At 34.2% G+C, this 19,080-nt stretch overlaps 1 protein-coding gene across 1 annotated transcript in view; it reads right to left on the bottom strand.

The window, feature by feature from the left end:
* LOC309590349 (sodium channel protein type 2 subunit alpha-like) overlaps nt 1–19,080 on the bottom strand; it is a gene marked incomplete at both ends in the record, with an annotated part of 48,533 nt that overhangs the window by 11,719 nt on the left and 17,734 nt on the right. Inside the window, 8 exons of the mRNA XM_082311468.1 lie at nt 41–214; nt 1,461–1,615; nt 3,527–3,644; nt 11,862–12,311; nt 14,202–14,558; nt 15,738–15,911; nt 17,731–17,969; nt 18,780–18,912. Coding sequence (XP_082167594.1) covers nt 41–214; nt 1,461–1,615; nt 3,527–3,644; nt 11,862–12,311; nt 14,202–14,558; nt 15,738–15,911; nt 17,731–17,969; nt 18,780–18,912 — 1,800 coding nt within the window. The remainder of the gene's footprint in view (nt 1–40; nt 215–1,460; nt 1,616–3,526; nt 3,645–11,861; nt 12,312–14,201; nt 14,559–15,737; nt 15,912–17,730; nt 17,970–18,779; nt 18,913–19,080) is intronic.

Genomic DNA, 19,080 nt, shown 5'->3' with positions numbered 1-19,080 from the left:
AAACAACAGAAATAGGTTACTTAGAAAGTATAGTACCTACATCAACAATCAGGAAGTCCAGCCAGCACCAAGCATTAGTGAAATAAGTTTGAAAACCATAGGCCACCCATTTTAACACCATTTCCAGAATAAAGATGTAAGTGAAGATTTTATCAGCATATTCCAGCATGATTTTTATAGTCTTGCGCTGTTCAATATATATATCTTCAAAAGCCTGTGAAGAATGGGTTGCATATAAGTCAGGTATTCATAGGTCTTTGCAAACTACAAATTAAGCCAAAAGAACTGAATTAAAAATAGCGAAGTAAAATCACTTGCAGCTTTAGATGTTTTACCTTGAAAAGCCAGCATGAGCAGAGACTACAATTGCATTTTTTCTCAGTTTTAGATTTCATCATCGCCTGATAATGGAATTACAATATAATGACTGAAGTTGCCAAAAAGGTTTTTAGAAATTTCAATAATAGCCAACACAGAATTACAGTTTGTCACCCTGAAAAGCCCAGTCAGGCTCAGTCAGAAGGCAGTCTCCCAATTATAATAAATTAAACTAACTAAAGAGAATAATGAGCTACAGTGACCAAATATCATGTTGCTGCTGATCTTTGCCAAATTCCAATATTATGTGTTGGTGGAAAGGTTTTGGTAGCGGGAGGCTGCAGGGGTGGCCACTGCAAGAAGAGGCCAGGGGCTGCCCTGTGCCGGCTCCACAACAGACCACAGGAAGCAGCGGAGCCCATCAGTGCAGCTGGTGGCGCCTTTGGGAAAACATATTTAAGAAAGGGCAAAACACCACATGGCAGTATGGGGACGGAAGAAAAAAGTGAGAGAAACTACCCTGCAAACACCAAGGTCAGAGAAGAAGGAAGGGGCATGGTGCTTCAGGTGCCAGAACAGAGATAATGACAGCTTATACCAAATCCTGTGTCAATCAACAACCTAAAAGAAGCCAGTACTCAGTAGCTGTGTGAAGGACTAAATGTCACTAAGAATAGTATAAAGGAATTCAAGGATTCCTATGTAACAGTCTAGAAATACTGAAACTAAAACTAAAGTAAAAAATCAACTGAGAACATGATGAGTTCAGTATCTATACTGCTTTTGGGGACAATTTTAATTTAAAGTAGAATAATTGTTCCCGTTACTGCATATAATTAATTTGGCATGATTCTTATAATTTCTTAGCAAGATTTTTAGTGTAATCCTTTTTATAAGCAACTTCACACACACACGTATCACCTTGTATTCATCAAAAATTCATCTGCAGAATGTTATCTGACAGAAGAATTTTAATGACTTATTTTATATGTATTACCCAAAATATTCTGGGAATTTAGTTCCAAGCTCTCTTTCAAGCCAACTTTGCATTTTTTTCTTAATGAACACAGACGTGTTATAATGCTATCTTTGAGAAAACATTTTTTATAGGCACTGTTTCAGTGGGTGCAAGCTCTACTTACCAGAGCACCACTGCTGAGAAGAATCATGAAGACAATGAATGTTTCAAACCAATTGTGTTCCACTATCTTGTAGCAGGTTTTTCGAAGGTTCCACCAGATTCTTCCTTTTGTGCTTTCCATACTGCCTTTACAGCATTTAAACTTCCGTATACAGCCTAATAATACAAACAATGACAAATTGTTATATGGTAGAATTTTCATTATCCTGAAAAAGCAAAATCATGCTTAACTAGCTCCTGTTTCATGAGGTAGTCAGCTCTTCAAATTACTGCATGTCACTTAAAGCATCCTTACCTTCTCAATTTGATACTTTGGATGTAGGAAAACTTGCCTGTACACAATTTTTCTACTACCCTGATGCTACATCAAGCTTAGAATCAAAAAGAGTCATCTAATTAAGCTAATTTTCATTTATAAACACATTTTTTAAAGTTATTTTTATTTATATATAGATAGACAAAGAGTATATGAGAATATTCAGGAAGTAGAAACAAAGAGCATAAACACATAGCGACTTCCACATGAGCTAGTTCAGCAGCTTCTTTTAAAAATACTTTTGTCTCTCAGCTAAGGTTCAAATAAATCACACAGATGTAAACACCTTTTATTTTATTATACTGAGGAATGACCTCTGCTTCAAGGGCTGACTAAGAATACCTCTTTCGTGACATAAAAAAACTCATTTAACTGGAGATTGTGAGAGCTTTTCCATGTGGTAGAGATTTGTGGCAACCATCCACAGAATTCCGCCTCACCTTGGAGAGCTCCCTACCTTATCATGAGGCCTCAAGGCACAGTTTTCAATGAACCTCAGTATCTGCCTGGCTAATAGTAGTCTCCTTATTTCTTTAAAAATGAATAATCACATAGAAACATAACCAAGTTTAAACAATTTTAATGGGTCCCAAAGGCAGTATTCTAGTTTCCCTGTGAGTGTCATTAAGTTCATATGTTACAAGTAAATTACGCTATATTTCATCAGCTCAGATAAAACAGCTACCGCTGTGAAAAGCATGATTTACCGTACCTTCAACTACTCAAAATGCCTACATTATGGAAAAATTAATCTTATGCCCAAGGATTGATAGACATCACATAATATAAGGATAAGGAAGAACTGTGATATAATGTGAAATTATTTGAGAAGTGTACTCTTTTTTTTTAATCAACAGCTTGATATATTCAATATAGCCGCACATTCCAAATCAATTTTGTTTTTTTAAAGATGAGTGAAATAATATTTCAAAGGACACGAGTTCTAGCCTAAGTGAAAGGTGTCTTCATAACAGTAAATCAAAAAGCATGGATAAGATAGTAGAGTTAATCCTGGAGCATATTTTGTTTTGAATGGTTTTAATCATGACTTAAAAGGAAAGTGAAATCTGTAATATCACAACAATGGGAAATACATTCCTATACAGTACATTTCAGTAGGATATAGCTATGGAGAACTAAAATAAATGGCAACTTCTAAGAACATGCAAGTATGCTCTTAAGACTTCTTTACTTGAATAAAAACATAGGATCTCATTCACCTGTTGCATCCCACATTATATTTATGCATCCCCTCCCCCCATTAATGGTGTAATGTTAAGATAATAACTCTATTGTTTGAGTGGAACTTTCCAAGATCTGAATCATCCACTGGATTGCTTTCTAGTGCTATGAAGGGACCATGGGTATTCACATGATTCTGCTTTAAATGTCTCAGTGGAGTGAACGTGGTGTAGGGTTTGGTCTTGCAGATTTCACTATTAAATGTCATTTAAATCAACAGGATTACTGATTGCTGAGAATCAGTTTACAGAATTGTGCTTAGTGTTTATTTACAAATATTACCAATGATCACACACACATATGTTTAACTTTGCATCAAACAAATGTCTCCACGGACTTCAGTACAACTGCCTACAACAAGCAAAATTAATCATATCATAAGACTTGACAAACTAGGATCCGGGACTGCTGTAGCAAATAGCTTCCTTGAACTGCCAATCCTTGTTGAAAACAACCAAAATGTAATTGCTAACCCCAAATTTTGTTTCCATACCTTCTGTAAAACATACCTTCTGTAAAGCATGCCTGTAGCTCTGATGCTTTTTCTGGTTCAGTTTCAGCTTTTTCTTCTCCAAAGAGAGCTAAATTAACTGTACTTCCTTCAGATGAGCTGGAAAAATTTAGCTTCTGAAAATAAAATTTGAGAACAGTTATACTTTATTAATATTTCCATTTTTAGAGCTGTAATTAACTTTAAGCATGCAACACGGTGTGCAAGTAATAATAAGAACAAAATTTGTCACCAGAAATACACACAAACATCCACATATAGCAGTCAATGCTGTTGAAATGTGCATAAATCATCCACTTTCTATCTAGATTACAAGGCGTATCATATAATCTTTCATGGAATTTCAATATTTCTGGTCTAAATATAGTACAGTGTTATCATTCATCAGTTAACTACTATCAAGTAGATTTTCTGATGTATATTCTATTTATTTTGTTTTCTACTATTATTTTCTTACTATCATTTCTCTTGCTACATTTTAAACCAATACCAGTTATACTGTACACTTTAAGGTTATGTATCTTGGTAGCTACTTTCATTAGAGCAGCCATCTCAACCTCAAGACAGTAAATCCTGGCAGCAAAATACTTTAAATGTGAACTGCCAGACTAAAGTGTCCACGGGAGAAAACGTAGCAGATTTTTAAGGACTGATTTTAATTCAGTGCCCATTATTCATTATATAAAGGAAATGAATTATCAGTTATTTTTCACTGGCATCTTAAACATCAGTATGATGCAAGCTAATCACTTATGGCATATATGACAATTTGTAATAAAATTTGGTCACCTTTGAACACAGATAATTTAGTTATTTTTTGTTTTAGGATCATTCTTATGACCTAGATTAGAAAATGCTAAAGCAAAATCAGGATTAATATGAAACCTTGTTTCAGATGTGAATTTGAACATTACCCTCAACACATTCATAAAACAAATTAAGCCTGCCCTATCTTAACCCATAATTATCACTACCATATGAACACCTTTTATCTTTTTTCATATGTACTGATAAGTTTCAAAAAGGAAAAAGTATGATAAATACATTTCAACTGGCATTAATTTGCATTCTCTTTTGCCAATGCACATATGTATTACATTGTGCATTCTGAAACTACCCATTAATCTGGTACACATACCTGTACAGTCAACACCCAGAAAGAAAGGATTTGGGTTTGTTTTAATAATTAAAATTACCTAAGTCACATCAGTATGAAAAAAAATACTAATAAAAGAATAAGCCTTAATTTATTTTTTACTTTGTAATCTGCACGTGTATTGCAAAAATCCATAGTCTGGAGATTTTAAAGGAAGATGCGGTGTCCTGTACACTTAATCTGAGTATGAGTACCAAACTAAGTCAAAGTAGTTTTGGTCACAGCATTCTCTGACATTTTACAATGTTATTATCAACAAGTATATAACATAAGTAATGAATTCACACAACCATATGTCTGTAGGGAATGATGTCAGCACACTTTGTAAAACAGCCTCAGTTTTATAGAATTAACACCATTTTCATTAATCTAGCTAAACTCGCATGATTAAGAGACATTTAAGATATAAAAGAGACAAGTTACAGGCACTATCCAATCAAGCTACATTTACACTTCAATTGCGAAATGTGAAAGGACAAAATTATTTTAGGTATTAAACAATTTTTTTTTTTTGCTATGTTTGTGAAAGAAGACAATTTAATAAGAAAAAGTAACCCAGTGTTCTGCATTAACTTTCATTAAAAATGATTCAGTAATATTGCCTACTTTGCTACTACTTTAGAAACTGATTATCTGGAATAGAACTCCCAAATTACTCATATTTAATGTAAACATCTCTTTTCATTTTTAGTAGCATTAACTTTAAAATATCAATATTCACAGCAAACATCTTTTCCTATCACTAATTCTACTGAACCTGAGGATAGCACTATGTACCTCCATCATTTTATTAATATGCTGCTTTCATCATTCCATGACATAGCACATATATTGCAAAATGTTGCAGCAATGGTGGGTAAACTGAAATAATGAATTGAATTATAAATCAAATTACTAATTTAAAAAGTATATCTTTTTTAAGAGTAAGGAAGTTTTGTGTCATATTGGTTTTAATTTTTATTAGCAATATGAATAATCTGGGTCACTTGAACTGTAAGCTACCTAGTACACTGTTTGAGCAGATGACATGAATTCAACTGAAAGAATACAGATTTTTATGAATTAACAACATTAAAAGATGAACAACCATAAACGGAAAAGAAACTGAAAAGAATCAACGTGTTTAGAACATGAAGTTACATATCTCATTTAATATATGGTAGAAGAATCAGAGATTAGAGAATTTTTTTATTTTTAGTTAAGAAAGCAATTTTCTTGACTCTAGAAATCAAATTAGAGGCTCAATGAACTATTCTGATACAAAGGACAGGTAGCCTGATTCCCTCTTTCTTTTAAGGACAGTGTAGGATATAATCCTGTGCTTGAAGAGTTACAGATTTAATTAAACATTGGTTCTCTTTTTCATGTGGGGTGCTCATATTTTTCATTAAGATGAAGGTATCAAACAACAAAAAAAGCAGTCAGTAAAAAGCAATATGCATAGAAGAGTTCCCTGTTCTAATTAAAAATTCAGTTAGTTTCTTTGCTATGTACAAAGTTTGCAGAGATCTAACTAATTTTGTGAATCACTCCAGGAACAGGACTTTTAGGAAAGACAGAAATGTTCATCCTTCACCTTCCAGGGCACTTAGCTGATGTTCAAAATTTACCAAACTAAGGTAAGAAGGCCTCATTGTATATACACTAAGCACTGGATTGAATGGGTCAATTCAGGTACTAAAAAGTTGATTAGCTTCCTTCACATTTGCAAATCAGCAGCTAAAACATTTTTGTTAGAGAAAATTCTTTCAATATAATATCTTTTTTCTTTTTCACTGTTGGCAGTGAAAAGCTACCCAGACTTTGAACACATTAATTTTTTCATTACAAACATCTACTGTACTGTTATAAGGTCAAAATTTGGAGCTCATCATCTTTCTTTTTTCCTGAAGGGGTCAAGGTATGATGGCACAAATGCTTGCAAGAATAATGTTACTACTACAAATTGTCCCACTGAAGCCACTTAGGATTGCTTGAGGTAATTAGTAAAGAGTCAATCTTCAGTGAAGCATCATCTTAAAAATAATAAATGAAAGTGTACACAAAATTGCAGATAATGGCTTTAAAAAAAACTCCGTAATAAGAGCTAATAATAAGTAGGCGCCTGATTATTCACATGATGCAATCTACTGTGCATTCCACTTACAAGTCATTCACATTTTGATATTCAAATAGTAAAGGAGAATCTGATATGTTTCCCAACCTCCAAAGCAAAGAACAAACATACCAGCAATGCAGCTGATAATACGAGGAATAAAAGGGAAACATCGTCTTGTGTAATTAAAAAAAAAAAAAAAAAAAAACACAAACCAACACACCAAACCAAACCCACAGGAAGACTGTGCTGCATAATCTCATCTTCTAATTTGCTAAAGGTGTCTCTCTCTCTGTGTTTTCTTTTTAATTTAAGTAGACTGAGTCTCTTTCTGCTGGAGAAGGAGGTAAACAACTGCAGTGAAGTGTGAAAGATGATTGTTGACAGCAGCGCTTTGCAGAGTATGTTCAGGAGCCTCTTAGAAAAGAGGATCCAGAAATATTACTATGTAGAAATGCAACAGAAAACCTTAGCACACCCATGTTACACCGCTTATATTCCATCAATTGAATACTTTCCTGCTTAATCAGATCTATTTTCAGCAGGAAATACTTCTTCAATAAAAACAATCTCATTTTCCCATTTAGTCTCAACTATTAATTAAACAACAAAAAGGACGCAAGGCACATTTTTTGTAATCATCATTTTTACTACATCAGCTTGACTTATCACTGAGTATGGTACTGTTCAGTGTAAACACAGTTAGTAAAGTCACTATTATTGAGATCTTTTTGTTTAACTTCTTCTGAAAGAATAAAAGTAAGTATGTCTATAAATAAGGCTTGCAAATTATTTACCTTTTAAAGAAACCAAAGGTATTGTCCATAGAAAATACTTAGGTTTTTTTCACCAAACTAAACCCAAAACCTACCTCCCCTTCTCTACGTAACTTAGAAAAAAAATGGCATGCATATCTATTAAAAAAAAAAAAAAAAAGGCATCACCTTATTACGCAAGGAAGGTTACAGTAAGACAATGTAACATCCAAATGAAAAAGATTCAAGTATTTTTCAGTCAAATGATTACAAGCCCCTGGTTTACTATTTTTCATGCTGTTCTACACCTGTCCAGATTCATGACAGCAGAAGCTTGAAGCAGGAGCAGTGTCACGTAAATAATACCCATTAAATCAGAATCATCCCCCCATACTTAGCACCAGTAGGATGGGATACTACCACGTTCTAGTGTCCCCTACTTAAGTGCCTTTTCTAAAATGGTTTGGAAAAATGCTTAGAAAGATATTTTTCCATTCCATCTTTCTGAATAGCTTACAGGCCCCTGGGCACAAAGTGAGACCTGAAATATTTCCAATATATAATACAGTGCAAAAGAATACATGAAAGATAATGCAGGATTCCACAACAAAACCATGGGAACAAAATTTGTATTTGGAAAGGGAATACCTCTATGACCCCTGGAACTCAATGACATCAATGGCAAGGAGCAGAACTGCCTAGCTATTCAGAAGAGATCATCAGGAATAAGAAACATAGCTTGGTACAATTAAGGTTTGTTTTACAGTTCTGGAGTTCCTGAGTTTAGAGCTTTGGAAGGGTACTAGGTTCCTATTTTGTCTTTTTAATAATTGTCTTAATCTTAGCCTTATCCTGGATTTTCCTAATTTTTATATTTCTTTCTTGCTTGAACTTCCTTATTTATATTGTTTTAAAACACCCAGATTTATTTAGACACCTACACAGAATCCTACACAGAATTTTTGTTTGAAATTATGTTCTATGTCTGTCTTTCTAAAAATAAAGCAGCTGGATTAAGTTCACAAGGAAACAATTACTGATGATGAAGAGAAAAACTGATATAAATGATTCCCTAACTTCCAGTCTTACAGACACACACAAACTTCACGAGTAGAATATAACTGAATTATTACATCCATATTAAAATGGACTATGCATATGTATAAAAAAAAAAAAGATATGGCTTGTTCCCAAGATTGTATCTTTCACCCTACATTTTAGCTTCTCTTCTATGAGAAAACTAGAATGTAAATTATAAAAACATTGTGAACAAACATGAAACAATTTATGTCAAAAGATATAAATATATTAGCATACAAGTAATTGTACGTATGTAATATGGTTATGCCACGGAAGTAGTACAGAAAATATCAAAGATGTAACAAGGAGAGAGGAACATGTTGGGGTTGCCCTCAACCATGCTGTGACGTGAGTCATGGGACTCAGCTTACAGAGCGGCTGTGCATGTTTCCACTACATTGCAATGGATGGGGAAAAATATATTGTAGCTGAGTAGCATGCAGGCCAATCAATCTCAAAAGTGATCATATATGTATGATTTGTTTAGGTAACCTGTGTAAACGTGCTGACACGTTGCTCTGCCTGGTTAAAAAGCACCAGATCTGCATTCTTGACTGATCCAGCTTGATTTTACTCCTGTGAGAAGTAAGAATGGTACGCAATGAAGTTAAAACACGGTACCCTTTACATTGTTTGAGTTCTGGAGAGAGCAGAAGTATGGATTCCTACTTATTTAAAAACGTGTTTTCTAGATATGTCACACATTTGCAAAACATAGTATTCATAGCTGTTGATTAGAGCTTTGAGCATATCCAAGACATACTGAAAGAGGTAAAATTAGCAGAACATCTGAAGCTCATAGATGTATATTGGACTTGGGCCTGAACTTAAAAAAAAAACACAAACAAACCAACCCACCTCCCCCCCCCCAAAAAAAACCCCAAACCAAGAAGACTGACAGATACACCCACACTATGTATATTACAGCTTCAAGCATCTTCTAAATGATAGCAATTAGACCTTTAAAATAACAGAAATATATTTTTCTTTGCATTTCATTTTCAAGGTTATTCCTGGTCTTCACTACATACCAAATACGTATCTAGAATACACTTTTAGAAAGAAGCCACAGGCAAAACAAAACAAAACAAAACAATCACACCAGGTCAAACACAAAAACTTCTGGGTAAGTAATTTTTCCCAGCATCATTAGCTTTTTTAACTGCATGACTTAAGAAAAAAAAAAAAAAAGGTTTCAAACAGTTTAAGGTGCATTATAGATTTTAACAGATATATAGCAATATAAAAATGAAAACCCACGCCTAGCAATAAACTTGTAATTTCATCAATTACCTCACATCTATCTTTTACTTGTCTTCTGGTGTAAATCTAATCTCACTTCTCAACAATGACTTCTCAAAGGCTTATCAAATAACATAGCTATCTAACAGCTCCAGTATAAACTGCTCCCATTGAAAGAGGAAGTCTGAAAGAAAGAGCTGAAGTAATCTACAAAATGAAAGACAATCTCCTGACTGACTATGAACTAGTGTACATGAAACGCTTTTTTGTTGTTAATTTACGTATCTCCTATGGTTGCCTTTCAACTACGCCAATCCCTAGCCACTTTTCCAAATCTGAGTTAGTTAAAATGAATACTAGATAATAGTATCTTGTAAACAACTAATGTTGATGTTTAATCTTGAATATCAGAGCTGAGAAGGCATAGATTTTGTTATCCAGTTCTTAAATATAAAATAGTGAAGAACCAGGTGCCTTCAATTGCTGGATAATTTCCAGGTAAGGGTTAGATTTAACAGTTATCAGAGCAAGAGCAAATTACCTGGATTCATCAGATATTCCTTCAACAAAACCAAGTTTTATTAAAACACACTAAGGCCAGTATCCTTTATTCAGATTAATAATACGTAAAAGATGTAGCAGCTGCTCAGCTTCCTTACAAAGCACAGTTAATACTTTAAAGCAAGTTATGAATATTGTTTGCTTTGCTTTTAAGAAGCCTCTTAGTAATCTAAAGTCTTCTCAACTGAGAGGTCAACATAATACATGGACTAACAGAACCTCCAAAAATAGATGGAACAAACGAAGTGTCAGGAAACAAGCTGCTGAAATAACAATTAACTGTAATACTATTGAACACTGCACTCTACAATAAAAGAAACACCTAAAGAGTCACCTTATTACACCTTTCAAACTTAAGCTGAATTTAACTATACTTTGCTAGAACAAACTTATTTTCTAAAATTTGGAAAGAATATGGGCAAATTCATTGCCAAATCAAAACAAAACAATCAAAAACCTAAAAAGTCCACAACCAATCAAATAAAAAAAAACCAAAACCCCAAAAGAAAACAAAACAATCCAGACAAAGCAATCCAGGCTGGAGTACGGCTATCTGCACAAGCAGTGACAGTCCATTAGCATCCTCATGTCTTCAGGGCCAGGGGAGTTGATACCAGACACAGTCTGCACTGGAGCCACAGCATAGCAATCTGAATTTTCAAAGTATCTCAGTATCCTGCTGAAATCCATGATTTTGCTTCCCCCTCTCAGTCTGCAGCTGCTGACAAACGACTACTTTCCTAAAGCAGATCCAGTCTAAGGTCAGGCAGTTGTCTTTGAAGTGACTGGTTCAAAGCTCCCACAAACAAGCAAGAAACTAATATTTTTTCATTCAGTAATTCTATTTTTTCTCGTAATTTTTAGTAGACATATTCACCTTATAATACTGCCATTATTCCCTTCCCCCTCCCCAATCATTTCAACTTCAGAACTCGAAAACTGTCGTTATTGCCCTCATTAGCCTGAGTTAGCACCTCTGTTAGATTATTCAGTATAAATAATGCTGATTCCTGTAGAATTCAGTGAGCTTTAAAAATCAGATGCAAAGGGTATTAATATTCTTTATTAACATCTCCTCTAATCTTTTTAAATAGCAGTTTACTTTCATCCTTGCTTCATGGAAATATTATGATTATATACAAAAAACCATGTCTTTGTCTGTGTTTATTCTGTACACATATACTAGTTTGTCTATCCAACTAAAAATTTGGAAAAGTTTGTTTTCCAAAACCCTTTTATAAATGGGTTCGTATATATTTATACAGTTCTGCCTGGATTTCCTACTCTCTTTAGCTCCACTTTCCCCCTTCAGTTTATTCACTCAGTACAGTCCAACAATCTCAAATCACAATTGCTTCCTATTTCTAAGCAGGAAGAGCCATACTATGAAAGAATACAATTGGTATAATTCATTCATACAAAATATAAAATATTTACATCTTACCTCCTTGCTTCCCTCCAAATCTGAGTCACTGCTAAACTCTTCTGTATTTAGATGTTCAAAATCAGATTCTCCAACAGCTATTGGTACTGTAACAGTAAGGTTCGGGTTGTTTATGAATGATGTATAATCACTGCCACCTATAATAGTGGTCATTCCATTCTCATTTTTGTGATAATTTGTATCTCTCCTTATTTCAGCGACAGTACAGTTGGAAATGCAATGGTCTCTCTCATTCAACTGATCTGTTGCTGTTCTTCGATTTACAACAGCTTGTTTCCTCAAACAAGACTTTTGGACACATTCACTTGCTTTTTTCTTCACATAATCTATTCCCTTCTGAATTCTTGCAACAGCAATCTGTAAGTTGTTCATTTCATTATCATCCTCTGTAGGAGAAAGGCTGTCTGAACTAAATGAACTCAGCAGCAAGGCCAGAAAAAGGTTCAATACCTTTAAAAAAAAAAAAAAAGACAATACAGCTGAATTTTCTCATTTATGATTCTGGAAATTACATGGTAAATAAAGTGTAAATGCAATTTAAGCACAACACCTGCCCTATACCCCAATGCAGGGTTTTCTGTGGTTTTGCATTGCTGGATGACTATGAAGACACTTGTAAATTCTTTTTCTGCTCGTGTTTGTAGGTCAGAAATTAATGATTGTTTGGCACTGACTGAACAGATCCAAAATATTTACTTCTCTGGCCTAGGGAAGCACTCTGCAACAGAAGACAGAGCTGATCTGTGCAGAAAACAGCTTTCTTAAACACTGGTCCAAACTTACACAAATATTTTGCTGTATGCGACTTAAAGAATGTGAAGCACACCCTGTCTCCTAACCCCCAAGTCATCCTCTTCCAACGGCAAGACAAAACATAGAGTAGATACCAGTTATACAAGCCCAAAGTTTACCAGGAGCTGAAATGGTACTAGGATAGCCAAAGAAGCACGGTACCAGCTCTTAAAGCCTCTTAAAGCTCTTCTATGCAGCTTTGAAGACAAGAGGGTAAAACTATGTGTTGGGAACACAGAAAGACAACTGGATAACAGAGCCCTGAACATACAGCAGGGATTGCCTACTCATGTAAGAAATTCTAGTAGAGCTACAGCATAAAATCAGAATACAGTAAATACTGTGGAAAAATTCACAGAGGTGGATACTTCATTCCACAAAGTTCCACCTTCTGGTTTCAAAAACTAGTTAAGGACGATGTTTTGTTTGGTCAACCAATTTCACAGTTCTTTTCATTATAAGACAACAGATTTGTAAAAAATCCTGGAGCAAGTGGCTGTGACACTAGAAGTAATGCATGACTGGTTTAAAGATAATTAGCTTATTCCTGTTGTTAGGTATTTTATTCCTAAAGAATGCCTCCAGGATGGCTAATTTAAAATCTCTTTTGCTACTGACAGTTGCCTAAAGAAAAGATGTAGAATAATAAAGGAAGACTCAGTAAGCAATGAGAAAAGCAGAGCAAAAGGTGGAGCGATGAAGGCCTCAAATACTGGTGAGTTAATAAATATAAAACATATTTTAAAAGACAAGTTTATACACGGTAATGTACAAACTGGTACAGATCTGATGCTTTCCTCTGAAAGAGAAAAAGAAGATATAATACAGACTGCTTTAAAAGTGCCTGTAAAAAGCACTTAAGAAATAGGAAGCAAAAAGGTGAAGAGGTGAAAGAAAACATTAAGTATTTGAATCTGTTTTTTCTGCAGAACTACTGCCTTCCAATTCACATTTCCTCACTCCATTTGTGTAAAAAGTTGCCTGTGCAGCAAGCGGGGATCAAAATGGCTTAAATTTCAGAGCCCAAGACTGTTAAAGCAGTCTTTTAGACAGGAGAGAGCAGACAAAGTAAAAAAACAAAACGAAACAAAACCAAACAAAACCAAACCACAAAAAAACAACCTGGCTATGTGTGATTGGAGGTGATGCCTCAATCAGTTAGGGAGAAAAGGCCCTGCTATGTTCTCTTCTGCAAACAGCAAACTCCCATCCTGGGAGCATAACACTTGTGGTGCCTTTGCTCTTCTCTCTCTCTAGGTAACCAGGAGTAGCCCACAAAAACCTGAACATACAATGCTTCTCTCTCTCACCCATATCCTCTGAATTGCACTCCAGACCCCTGAGGCAGCTCATCCTCCAAGCTAAGGATTCTATATAGGATCAGAAATGTAACAAACAGAAAACTCTATTTCAGAACCCGTACTTGTAACAAATTCAAAATCCTAAAAAACGTATTTAAATAACACATTTAATAATGCTTAAAAACCTCATTACTGGTTCTGTTTCCATTCTTTCTCAATGAATTCTCAAATTATTTTGTCCACATACCACTAGGTTTCCAATCACCATAACCATCATGAAGACTGTAAGGCACATGGGTTGGCCTGCAACTTCCATGCAGTCCCACATGGTTTCTATCCATTCTCCACACAGCACTCGAAACACAATCAAGAAAGAGTGGAAAAAGTCATGCATGTGCCAGCGTGGAAGTTCACAGTTCTTAGAGATCTTGCAGACACATTCCTTGTAGCTTTTCCCAAACAGCTGCATCCCAACCACAGCGAAAATAAACACAATGATGGCCAGCACCAGGGTCAAATTCCCCAGAGCCCCCACTGAGTTGCCAATAATTTTTATCAGCATATTTAGAGTTGGCCAAGATTTTGCCAATTTGAAAACTCGCAACTGAAAAACAAAAACACAGAGACATTATTTGCAGTAGTTACAAAAACACTATAGAAATAAACAACAGATTATGAACTAGTGACTCTCAGCAATAACAAAAAGAAGAAATTTCAATATGATTCCAACAACCATAACTTACACAGAAATAGGAGTTTCATAAAATCCACACTTTTAAAGCTTAATAAATTTTAGACTTTGCTCTTTTTTTTTGTGTAGCATATCTGTATTCTTTTCTACATGAAAGAAACAGCACACTGGTTGAATTTGTTCAGATAGTGAATTCTGAACATGGCATACATCTCAACCACTATGTGCAGAAACAAATTAAAAGAAAAACAAAACAAACAATAAAGCTCAACAGGATTCTAGTGAAGGAAAATAAAGGATTCTGAAATCCTTGAAGAATGGAGTCTTCCAAAAGAATGTTGCCTCCAACAAATTTAAAACGTATCAGACAGACGCACAGTCTGGAAATAAAAGCCAAATACAAGCCCTAAGTCAAGCATTTCAACTTATGAAGGGGAAAAAATATAATTCACACTCTTTCTTACCCATAACCCACCCAAAATAAAAAAGGTATTAAATATTTTTTGTTTTCAGATAAAAACAAAATGGAAGTGCAAAATGGAAAAAGATCACAGGGAAAGAATGTCTCATAGCTCTTTTCTCATTTTTAAAATAAACATATTTTTTCTAATAGAATAAAGCATTCCTTTTTTTGCCAAGGGGAAAACAAAAATCAATCTTTTTTTTAAATTGAAAAAAATATTAATTTTATAATTCATACATTTTAGAAGAACCTTCTAGTCTTTTTGCAATTTCCAGATATGGAAGGAGACAGAAGACTACAAATGTTTTATTTATTTATATCTCTCAATATGTGCTAAATAAATTGTACACTTCACTGTGCTTTACCCATCCATGTTAAAACAATTACAATAAAATTATAGCTCTTTCCCTTGAAAAAATACTTAGTTGCTTCTGAACTATAAAACGACACACACTATTCAGTGATAACATAAATAATTTTGTAAAACACGCTTGCAGAGATATCCTGTGATACTTAGCAAAAAAAATACATAATATTACTAAAAAGTGTCTTATTTACGTAAGTACAGTTAAAATTCAAATATAATGCATTAATTAATGCAGATATATTATTAACAGTGATTTATTTACCAATCTGAATGATCGGAGAACAGATAATCCATCCACATTTGACAGAAAAAGCTCCACCAAACTAAGGGTAACTATAAAACTATCGAAAATATTCCAGCCAACTTGGAAATAATAAAAAGGATGCATGGCAATTATCTTGAGAACCATTTCTGCTGCAAAAATTCCAGTAAAAACCTGAAGGAAGAACATTTATTGTTACTTTATAGATGAGTATGAGTAAGTTGAACTAGCAGGTAAAGAACAACTTAAGTAACAACCCTCTTACAGCAGGATGTCAGCAAGGAAATCCTCACAAGCTGAACATCACGGAGAAGATAAGTGGCAACATCAAAATGAGCTGTAGCATATCTGCGTTAACTTTACTTAAACTCGAGATACATTTAGTAACTAGTGAAGAATAAACTATTCCTAACAGGCCTCCTGTTTGCTCCTCATATCTGGCATCCATCTAATTAAAGGAACTTTCCTCAGCAAGGTAACAACAGTTGCTCTTGCCACAACAGAAGCTGCTTTAACAAAGGTGTGTGGAAAAATATGAATTGGTCATAAAGTGGAGAGTGATGTGCTATTAAATGAAGTCTTCATGAGAACTCACAGATAGAGTAAGCATATCTCCTCTTTCTAGCTGCCAAAAAAAAAGGCCAATTATGCTGAGGCTCATGTTTGAAGTAAAACTCCTTTCTGCCTCTGAATGCCTCTGATGCCTTCTGAAGGAGAAGGCAAACGTCTCTGAAAAAGGGAGTAAATTCATTGTATTTACTGTAGATGTATGACCATCAGTATCTACAGAACTGCATAAATTATTATCTTTTATTAGAAAGATGAACAAACTTCAAAAAAAATCAGGAGCATTTGACAGTCTTTAAAAGATAGTGCTACACAGTTCAAAAAGCAAGAACTCAACCACTGAAACTACACCTGTATTATAGTGGCATTTTAGCTGACTGGGAGTAAACACAAATTCTTATCAGCACGAAGGCACACTTACACTCATACAGCTCAAAATTAGATTAACATTAAGCTACTTCATTACATATAAAAGGAAAAAATGGTTGTGTTTCCTGGGTAAAACACGCAGGCATGATCATAAGACAAGCCTCTGCAACAGCTATTGATCCTCACCTATTCGTCTTCCCTTTTTCCTCAAATACATCCTGAATCTATTTTAAACAGCAACATGACATGATTATCTTCCACAGACAGTGATCTCTGACTCCAGGTTAAAGCAAAAACATTGAACTATGTTTGTATTGGCTAAAAATATCAGCATACAATTTAAATGTTGACACATTAACAACTCTGGACTTAACCTGAATATGTTCCCAACATGTCTAGAATTTCATATATTCTAATAATCGAATCAGTTCATTATTTTGCTACATCATAATCACCATAATTACCACTTAGAGTAAGCATAGGTTAAGAAGTACAGCAGATAACATTATCTGTATTATTGCCATTATAAAACAAACCAACCAACCACCCCAAACCCCACCCCAAACTGTATCCACTAGGGAACAAAACCCAACTGTATCAACAGACACTCTTGGAATAAGTCACACATGCTTTGCCTTCCAAATTGTTATGGACCAATCAAAGCAACATTCTTCATGGAAATACAAAAATAACATAAAAGTAACAGTGCAAAATAATAATCCAAAATAACATCCAACTCCTCTTGTGTTATCAGTGATACTTACAGTAGAAAGGATCTAATTTGGCTCCTATGTTTTTTGTAATACTAAACAAAAAGAAGTCAGGTTTCTTTCGGTTTCATGTCATTCAAACTCTGGTTGTTGAAAACTCTATTTGCAGAAATTTGAATATAGAAATCAAACTCTTAAATACAACATATATCAAAATGTATTTTTAGACTATTTTTAGTACGATTAAACCTTTAACATTTATTTTATGGAATGATAATAAAAGTAGTTCTATTTCAAAGAGAAACCAGGTTCCAAGTGTATCTAGTTACATAGTTTAATGGACTTACCTGATTTCCTATTTTAAGTACATTATTGAATTCGGGAGTCATTGGATAATGTTCCATGGCCATAAACAGTGTGTTTAAAATTATGCAAACAGTGATAGCCAGATCAATAAATGGATCCATTACAATAAATTCAACTACATTCTTTACTTTTAACCAGGGCTCCCAACAATTCCAAATTAAGAAAGTGCGGGCAAACTTATACCAGCAAGGTGGACATTTTTGCCTGGATTCTTCAAGTTCTAGGAAAAAAAAGAAACGTATAGTGATCAAGTTTTGGAGAAAAGGAAGATAAATTTTTGTTTATCTGCTTTTTCAGGTTTTAATCCTTATCCCTGGAACAATTAAGGATGTTTGGAGGAACCTCCTCAGATTTCCAGGAACTTAACTTATTGTTGCTGACTGAAAAGGTTTTAGAAGAAAAACTTCAAGAGTTTTTAGCTAATAATTGAAAAAGTTGCCTATTTTTAATATCATATAATCTTGTTTTAAAAATACATTTACGCCTACATTTAGGGACAGTTTTCTCAGTAAAACTTCCAACTTCAGAGTCCTCTCAAATGTGTAATTATTTATTTTCAGGAAAAATAAGATTCATTTCACCATGAATAGGTTTCTGAAAACTATTCAAGCTTTTTCAAGAATTTCACTAGTAATAATTTCACTGTTCCAAATAATCCTACTACAAATTTCCTTCTCCTTATTAACTAAGGCCTGGCCTTTAATTTTCTGTAACTTTTTTACAGTATAGTTAGTGGAAAATTTATCAGAAAGCATTTCTTCCAGTCACGGTATTGCTGAACATGAATAACTAGCATAAAACACATACACGTTATCTATTTTAACTACAATGTGTTTCTTAGTTTAGCCTGCTTATCAGATTCCTTCATTTCTTTTTTCACTAGGTACATGCACTTCTGTTCTATTATTCAGTGTATGTATTTGCTATGGCTACGTATTTTTTGTCTTCTGTATGTGCACTGTGATATAATACCTTCCAGCAAGTCTAAGACTACGTCAAGAAAGTTCACGCATCTGCAGTCACAACGCACCTTCCATTGTATTTGTGATAATGCCAGCTATACTCATGGCTCTTTCCCTTAAATTAGGATCCTCCAGCAACTCCATTGGTATTTGATATGAACTTGTACGCCTCTTTTTTATTTCTATTTCTGTAGTAGTGCTCTATAAAGAAAAAAAAAAAAAAAAAAGGCGCGCAAATTAAATTCAACTTTCGAAATACTGCAAAACAGGTATCAGAAAGACTCTTTAGTTTCAATTAATTCACAATATATAAAGCTTTGTATTTAAGCATTGTTACATCAGATTTTTTTCCATTATATGTATAACATA

This window comes from Platalea leucorodia (genome assembly GCF_965183815.1).
Source record: "Platalea leucorodia genome assembly, chromosome: 5".
Lineage (NCBI taxonomy): Eukaryota > Metazoa > Chordata > Aves > Pelecaniformes > Threskiornithidae > Platalea > Platalea leucorodia.
Note: the sequence above shows the minus strand (reverse complement) of the source record. Positions and strands in the feature narration are given on the sequence as shown.